Source organism: Neovison vison, chromosome 13 (genome assembly GCF_020171115.1).
Source record: "Neovison vison isolate M4711 chromosome 13, ASM_NN_V1, whole genome shotgun sequence".
Lineage (NCBI taxonomy): Eukaryota > Metazoa > Chordata > Mammalia > Carnivora > Mustelidae > Neogale > Neogale vison.
The window spans coordinates 84,219,687-84,228,698 of NC_058103.1; the positions used below are offsets into that span (position 1 = coordinate 84,219,687).

The window sequence follows — 9,012 nt, forward strand, 5'->3', positions numbered from 1 at the left end:
GCACACACACACGGAGGGGAGTCACGGAAGAGGGGTGATTTTTCTGTACCGAAATCCCCGAGGTGGCTACGGCAGAATGAAAGAGAGCTCATTCCGGTGACAAGCCGTCGCTCCTCTCCCTCATCTCGACCATGGGCCCGCGGAGCCGCGAGCGTCGGGCTGGAGCAGTACAGAGCACTAATGACAGCAGCGCCCTCAGCAAGAGTTCCCTGGCCGCGCATGGGTACGTACTCGACCCCTTTGCCGCGCTGCTCGTTCCGGGGACTGCGCGGCGCGCGCCGCTCATCCACCGCGGCTACTACGTCCGCGCACGCGCCGTGGGGCATTGCGTACGCGCCTTCCTGGAACGGACGTGCGCGGCTCCGAGTGCTCTTCGACCCCAGATCTTGTCGCTGGGAGCGGGTTCAGATTCGCTGTATTTTCGCCTGAAATCTGCGGGCCATTTGGCCGGGGCTGCAGTCTGGGAAGTAGATTTTCCGGACGTGGCCCGGCGCAAGGCAGAGAAGATTCAAGATACGCCGGAGCTGTGCGCGTTAACAGGGCCTTTCCAGACCAGGGCGTCCGCGCTGTGCTTTGAGAGTGTGGACTACCGCCTCCTAGGGGTGGACCTGCGACAGCTCTCGCGTTTGGACCAGGCCCTGGCCTCCGCTGGCCTTAACGCGGCCTCACCCACTCTGCTTCTAGCTGAGGCTGTGCTGACCTACCTTGAGCCGAAAGATGCCGCGGCCCTCATCGCCTGGGCAGCCCAGCGTTTTCCTGATGCCATTTTCGTGACCTACGAGCAGATGAGACCGCATGACGCCTTTGGCCAGGTCATGCAGCAGCATTTTCGGCAGCTCAGTTCTCCCCTGCATGGCCTAGACCGCTTTCCCGACGTGGAGGCCCAGAAGCACCGCTTCCTTCAGGCTGGCTGGACTGCCTGCTGTGCCGTGGACATGAATGAATTCTATCGCTGCTTTCTCCCCTCAGAAGAATGCCAGCGCGTGGAGAATCTTGAACCTTTTGATGAATTTGAGGAGTGGCATTTGAAGTGTGCCCACTATTTCATTCTGGCCGCTTCTAGGGGAGACACTCTTTTTGAAACTCTGGTGTTTCCACCCTCAGAGATGTTTCCTCGAATAGATCCTGCTTCTCCATCAGGCGTCTTCCCTGCCAGTGTAGTCACTAGTGACAGCAAAGGCCCAAACCTTAAGAGATATGGGCATGCCTCTGTCCTTTTGAACCGAAACATTATTCTTAGTGCAGGAGGATTTGGAGAGCAGGAAGGGCGGCATTGCCGAGTGAGCAAGTTTCACTTGCTCTCGAGATATGGTGACTTCGAATGGAAAAGCAACCAAATATGCAGTTGTGAGACTGGAGCCCAGTGGGATGGGCGCCTTTATCACACCATGACGAGACTTTCAGATACTGAGGTTTTGGTTCTTGGAGGGAGACTGTCCCCAGTAACTCCAGCGTTGGGGATTCTCCAACTTGGTATCTCTAAGAGTAAGGATAATACGACTAAGGATTTAAATGTAACAATAACAAAGGCGGATCCAGAAGATTCCACGTTGTCATGTTGGCGGCATTCAACAACAGAAGTGTCCTATGACAATCAGAAATACTTGTTTGTGTATGGGGGTCGAAGTGTGGTAGAACCTGTACTAAGTGACTGGCATTTCCTACATACCGGGACAATGGCTTGGGTCAATATCCCAGTAGTGGGGGAAGCACCTGAAGGTCGGCATTCACACAGTGCCTGCAGCTGGCAAGGGGGAGCCCTTATTGCTGGAGGTCTGGGTGCTTCTGAGGAGCCACTAAGCTCTGTACTCTTTCTAAAACCAATCTCTTGTGGGTTCCTCTGGGAATCCATAATCATCCAGCCTCCCATTACACCAAGGTACTCCCACACAGCTCATGTGCTCAATGGGAAGCTTCTACTAGTTGGAGGGGTCTGGATTCATTCTTCTTCAGTTCCTGGAGTGACTGTAATTGATTTGACTACAGGATTGAGCTCTGAGTATCAGATTGACACAACATGTGTGCCATGGCCATTAATGTTACACAATCATACCAGCATCCTCCTTCCTGAAGAGCAGCAGCTCCTGCTCCTTGGAGGTGGTGGGAACTGCTTTTCCTTTGGCACCTACTTAAACCCCCATACAGTGACATTAGGCCTTTCTTCCTTACATGCTGGACAGTAGGACTGAACTTTTTATATATTGATGACCCACTTAGACAATAAAAGTTTGCACAAACAGGATTTGACTGCGTCTATAGACACTACCACTCCTTCCTTCCCCGTTTTTTCCTTCTCATTAGCACTACTATCCAGTGCAGAACGTGAAACAGTTTGTTAAACACATACCAACATTCAGAGAGATGACACAAAAATAAAACACGAGTAGGCCTATCTGAAGAGAATGGCCATACAGTCCTAGAGTAGGAATTGGGGAGCCTTTGGATCCCTTTGTGTCTAGTTTATTGATTTTCCTCATCTAAGTTTATCCATTTATGGAATTAGAGTGACCGTTAGCCTAAGTCAAGTGAAAAGTTTTCCACTCTAAGGCTTTGAAAAAGTTTAAAACAGATCCTTGGTGAGAATACAAAGTTGATAACTCTGGTTTCTCTTTGGAGTACATAAAGCTTTTGCTTTTTTCTAAAGATTTCCAAGGAGAAGAACAGTAATGAGTTTTAAACTAATTTTTGAGGCCTTGTTTTTATGAGACCCCCTTTAAAAAAGAAGAATACAAAGTTGAATATAGCTGAAGAGACATTGTTTGACCTCATTCTTCATGTATGAAATCTGAAATGAACCCCATTACTTTATCAGATATGGATATTAATAAACCCTTGGAAACAAAGGGCTTAACAGCTTGGCATCTGGCAAGGCTATGTGTGGGCCAGATACTAAATAACTGGGAGGAATATGATCAGAAGGCAGAAAGGCTGCTCTGTATTTCTTGTTTCTAAATTCACACCACAGACTGCCTCCAACTTGCAAGAAGGATCCAAGCAGAATGTTGATGAAATGAGTGTTCTCAGCTTGTAGAAGTTAGTTCTAGAATTCTAACCTGGATGACAAAAGTCCAGGTTATACCTTCCATTATGCTACTTCTCAGATGGTGCCATCAACCTTTTCTTTTTTTTTTCATTAGTTTTGGTGAGGGGAGAGAAAAGGTGGTGGGGGCACGATTGTCAAGAGAATGTGGGTGTGAGCCAGACTTGCATTAGTAGTGCGTGGTGCCTCTTGAGTATTGCCCGGTGTGGTGCATTATGAGTAACTGGGCTTGTTCTCTTCAGAGGAATTACCCGTATTTTCTCTAAGTGATTACCAGATTAAGCATGCCCTCCACCTTTAACCCTATACATGCATCATACTCAGTTAAGGAATTATTCACTTCTCAAGCTCTACTCATTAGAACACTTAGAAGTTTTGTCAGCAGCATTTACTCTACCTCTGGAGCAGCACTCAGTATGGACTAGTGCTGGATCCCAGTTTCATAACAGTTTAATTAGAGATGTGGGTCAGATTGAGAACTGAAGTTGGACAATGATTTTCGCTTCTCCAACTCAGCTGAATATTTTTGTTATAAAATTCTGGTATGGAGCCTGGTGCAGTTATGAGAGTCAATGAAAGGTTTTATACCTCATTTAGTGATTGCACTTCTTTTTAGACCAGAAAAACTAGTTAAAGAAGGAAGACTTTCTCATTTTGAGTATCTACTCTGTCAGGGTCTCAAAAACAGTGTATCATACCACTGAGGATATGTAAACAAAGTTAAGAACAACTCTTCTAGGATATGTTCTTCAAAAGCCAGTGCTGTCACTTCTTTGTGTGCTTTCTGGATTTTACCATCAACTATCCATTTTTTGTCTTTCTGCAAGTTTAATCCTCCTTAGTGATATTAGGAAATTGACATGTAACAATAATGTTCCAGTGCCCAAGGACTGTTTGGTCTTCTCTTTCTGTGATCTTAGACCTTGAAGTCCCGGTTTATTCTCTTTGCGTTTGTGATCCCAAGCCCAACACTGAACAGCCCATGCCTACTCTGGGACCCATCCTACATGATATCTTTTGGAAAATACTCTCATATGGCAGCCCCAAATGTAGCCAACTATTTCTTTTCCTGTGGGAGAGAAGCCTGTACTCTGGAGAATCTGGTGAACATGAGAACTAGTCACTAAGGTGAGTTCTTACTCATAGGGATCTAATAATGTCTAATGTGACATTAAAACTAAACTCAGTTTTTGAATGCAGTAATGAAGGGGATATAAAATAGCATTACACTGGCAAGGAGGGTCGTAAGTCCTGGCTAATTGATGTTTGGACTTGATGCTTAAGGAGAGAATGAAAATATGTCAAGCAAAAATTATGAAACTTTTAATCAGCTTCAGAGTAGACTGAGATCTCCTTGGATGTCAATAATTATGTAAACAAAAGATTTCTGTCTTTCCACAGTTTAAAGACTGTTCACTTATCTTTCTTGGTCAATGACATAAAGCCTTTGGCTGGGAAGAGGCAATTCCTTGACTATGGAAGGAATTGGGTATGTCTAGTTCATTTCACTATCCCCAAAATACTTGATGCTTAATAAATACTTACTGGATGGAGGTTCAATTTGACACTCAAATAAATTAATATTGAATATTACTATTGTACATACCATGCACAAACAGATGTCAATATTCATTTAACTAGTGTGGGGGGAGCATTGAAGTTTTTAAAGACCTCCTATTTAAGAGTTTTTAAAATTCAACTGTTTCAACATGGGTAAATGTGGTAGGCTTCCCGGTGTTACTCCTAGCTTTATAGATTACACCCAAAACCTCTCTGATTGCTATTTCCAGCTGATCTTCATGCCTCTTTGCTCAGCAATGAACCATAGTTATGCCATATCCTTTGCAAATGAAATGAGTTAACTTTGCCAAAAGGCTAATCTGAGGATATAGGAACATGCAATTAAATGTGCTCATGAACACATACACACAGGATCTTACTAGGATGTGGTGATGCTTCACTGGGCATGACTTGGTGTGTAACTCTCAAAGTTTAATACAGAGAGAGGAAAAAACTTGCCCTAATATTTATGCAAAAAGTTATTTGCCACCTAAATGGCAGTCTAAAGCTAGAAAATAAATTGCAAATTTAGGATATGATACTACATTCTGATTTTCTCATTCCCTAGCCTTTGTCCACGTTTTTAGGCTTTTCATTAGAGCTTCTCAACATCTGATTCATATGTAGACTTACTATTTCAGAAAAATTTAGTAAAGCAGATCTTATGTATGGCTATATCAGCAATTTAAGCAGTACTTAAGAGGAAAAAACCAACTTTCCCATCTTTCCTTTCCTTCTAAAAACTTAACTGAAAAGGCAGTCTAGACCTCAGTAAACGGAATTTAAATTTGGACAACTGAATCCAGCCAACAATTTTTTTTTTGAGAGGGAAGTGGGTGAGAGGGCAGAGTGAGAGGGAGAGAGTATCTTAAGCAAGCTCCATGCCCAGCATGGAGCCTGATGTGGGGCTCAATCTCACAACCCTGAGATCACGACCTGAGCTGAAATCAGAAGTTGGATGCTTAATCAGCTGAGCCACCCAGGGGCCTCCAGCGAACAATTTTTGTTTCCAAGGCATAACACATAGTAAATGTTCAATTAATGCACATGAAGAATGGATTTATGTTTGATTCAGGCTAAAATTAATAATAAATAGTGAGTTATAATGTTAAAATCAGAGATTATCCCAGAAAATCAAAATATATTGTAAAGTCATAGTAATTAGTTTGGTATTGGTGCCAGAATAGACAAATAGATTGAAGAAACAAAGAATTCAAGAATATCTGTATATCCTTGTATATGGGTGCCTGGGTGGCTCAGTAGGTTAAGTGTCTGCCTTTGGCTCAGGTTATGATCCAGGGTCCTGGGCTCTCTGCTCAGTGTGGGGCCTGCTTCTTCTACTTCCTCTGCCTGTTTGTACTCTCTTTCTCTGTGTCAAGTTAATAAATATAATCTTTAAAAAAAAAAGAATAGATTGTATAGTAAAGTGACATTCAGACCTGTGATGAATGGCTGGACTCTTAAGTATATGTACAGTTTGGTACTACTTGGCTAATCATTTGTGAAAAGTGATGTCAGCTTCCTACTTCTCACAAATCACAATCACAAATTCCAGGTGGATTAAAGACCAGACTTAAAAAACAAAGCCAAACTAAATTATATGAGCATAAGAACAAGTATAAAATAGTATGTTTATAATTTTAGGTGTAGGAAAGGCCTACATACATATATACATACATATAAACCAATTTTTTTAAAAAAATCTGATAACTATTCATGTAAAACTTCAGAGCAATAAGGAAAATACATTCTTCCCTCTCTACAGGGTCAGGTCATAGGAAAACTTGTTTTCCTTTTTTATTCAGTCCATAGATTTAAGATGCATAGATTTAAGATACTCATTCCTCTGTTTCTCAGTACTAGTTTCTGAGATAGTTAACAATGGGAAATTTGGATAATAAAAAGTGAAGCTTTCAGTTGACCAAAGCAACTCATTCATTCATTCATCCATTCAGTAGTTAGTATTCTAAGTAGGATAGATCAGTGAACCAATTAATCCTTTGTGGAATTTGCAGCCTAGCAAGGGAAGAAAAGAAGCTAAACAACAAAGATAATAAATACATATTATATTAGAAGTGATAAGGACTGTGGAAATAAGAGAAAGTATAATAGGATAGGGGGGATCAGGAGTGCATGGGGATAGGGGTAACAGGTTACAATAACTAAAAAGGGTGGACAGGATCACTCTATGGAGCCATGAAATTTGGGAAGGTAATAGAGTTAACTAAGAAGATTATTAAGGAAAGAGTGTTTCGGGTAGGGGGAATAGCTAGAGCAAAGCTCCTTAAGAAATTCAGTGTAAGAACTTTAGCTTTGATCTGGTTGAAAAGGAGGGCTGTGTAGGGTATTGACTCACATTTTTTAAAAAGACTTATTTATTTGAGAGAGAGCATATGAATGGGGGGGGGGAGGCCAGAGGAGACAGGAGGTGCAGAGGGAGAGAATCTTAGGCAGATTCCCTGCCAAGCACAGAGACTAACATGGGGCTTGATTTCAGGACTCTGAAATCATGACCTGAGCAGAAATCAAGAGTCAGACACCCAACTGACTGAGCCACCCAAGGGCCCCCTATTTGACTCACATTTTTAAAGGATCCCTTTGGACATCATAAGAGGAATAGATTGTAGGAGGTCAAGAGTAATAGCAGGGAGACCTGTAGTAAAGCTGTTGGAGTCATAAAGATGAAAGAAGATGGGGATTCAACTGGAGTGGTGAAAAATGGTGGGATTGGGGTATATTCTGAAGGAAGAGCTAACAAAATTACCTAATGAACTGGGTATGGAATATGATGAAAAGGGAGAAATGAAGAATGAGCTCTAAGACTTTAGTCCAAAGGAACTGGAAGATTGGAGTTGCCATCACCAAAAGGTGGTGCAAATTTGTGGGGGCAGTGGGGGGGGGTAGATCAGGGGTTCAGGTTGGATATATTAACTTTGCCATGTCAGACATCCAAATGGAAAGTCACTTACTCAAATATCTACTTCATAACCTTTCTCCTTATTCTCTACATTCACTCATTTTTTCCTTTGCCTTCTGTAAATAACCAGACCAAACACAAGAATGGAATTGTCAAATAAAAATGGCTGAATTGGAAACACAAATCATAACTTGAAGAATCAGAGGGGCAAATCCTCTTTGAGATGGCCCATGCCTGGCTGCTCCTGGCTCCCAGAGCCCTTCTCAGAGCCACTTTCATTCATATTCACTGTCTTGGTTTTTTTCTGATTTTAACTTCTTTCTCTATTAATATTTGCTATGCATGCGGTGTAATTTTCCATTAGTAGATCTTTTCATAAAGCCAGAGTCTGACATTCCTTATGTCACAAGACTCACCCCCAGCTATACCTCCTCCTCTTACTTGAGATCCCAGTTACGTGGAACTACACCTGAGTCTCCAAATACCTGCGTTCTTTTGCTTACAGTGTTCTCCCTATGAGACTCTTGATGCTTCTCTTCTTACCTTACTCTTAACCTGTGTATACAACTCCTGCTTGACTTTCAAAGCTTATCTTTTTTTTTTTTAAGATTTATTTACTTAAGAGAGAGAGAGAGCACAAGTGGGAGGCAGGGGCAGAGGGAGGAGGGAAAAATAGTCTGAGCCCAGGGCCAGATGTGGGGCTTGATCTTGTGACCCCGAGATCATGAACTGAGCCAAAACCAAGAGTGGGATGTTAAACCAACTGCATTACCCAAGCACCTCTTGAAGCTTATCTTTGAAAAACATTCCATGATTTTAATATCCTTACCCTTTCAGGCTGGGATGGGTTACCCTTCTATATTACAATACACCTTGTAAATATCCTCCATATTGCACTTACCATACTGTCTTATAATCTGTTTTCTAGTCTGTCTTCTCACTGCAGATTTAACTCCTTGAGGGCAGGAATAATATCTTATTCACCTTATATTCCCAGCACCTGAAACTATAAGCACTGAAACTGAGCAAGGATCTCTCATTGTAGGTGTTTAACTTCTTGGAGCCAATCCTTTCTTATACCCTTTCAGTATAATAATCTTATGCCACTGGCTTCCTGTAGAAGAATAGAGAAACATCAGTGAAGAATAATGACAAAACAACAACAATAACAAAAACAAAACCACAAACTCCTGTCATGCAAGCCTATGCCGTTGGTCATAAACTCAGAAAGAATCATCCAGAACCTTTAGAATACCGCTGTGATTATACACATCTGTTTTCAGGAACCCCATTCTTAGTCCTACTGCTTCCTCCATCTCCCACTCAGACATCTGGTGAGTAGTAATAAAGATAAGTCATTTGAGATATTGAATTTTTTGTATTATTTTGAGGAAGATCAGTCTATTAACCACATTCTAACTATTAAGAAGATCCACTCAGTAGTGACTTGAACCTGCAACTTACCCTCTAGCCCAATATATTTTGAAATTTTCAG

General features: G+C 42.1%; 1 protein-coding gene and 1 non-coding gene across 2 annotated transcripts; both read left to right on the top strand.

The window, feature by feature from the left end:
• Positions 1-55: 55 nt before the first annotated feature.
• On the top strand, positions 56-2,242 carry LCMT2 (leucine carboxyl methyltransferase 2). Its single transcript, XM_044230333.1, has one exon. The coding sequence runs from the start codon at positions 132-134 to the stop codon at positions 2,181-2,183; it is 2,052 nt and encodes a 683-aa protein (XP_044086268.1). The 5' UTR covers positions 56-131; the 3' UTR covers positions 2,184-2,242.
• Positions 2,243-2,594: 352 nt separating this feature from the next.
• LOC122894860 lies at positions 2,595-2,708 on the top strand. Its single transcript, XR_006381866.1, has one exon. It is a non-coding gene; the product is annotated as a U5 spliceosomal RNA (small nuclear RNA).
• The last annotated feature ends 6,304 nt before the right edge of the window (positions 2,709-9,012 follow it).

Excerpts from the sequence above, each read along its gene's own strand:
- LCMT2 (XM_044230333.1), top strand. The coding sequence starts at position 132 with ATGGGCCCGCGGAGCCGCGAGCGTCGGGCTGGAGCAGTACAGAGCACT.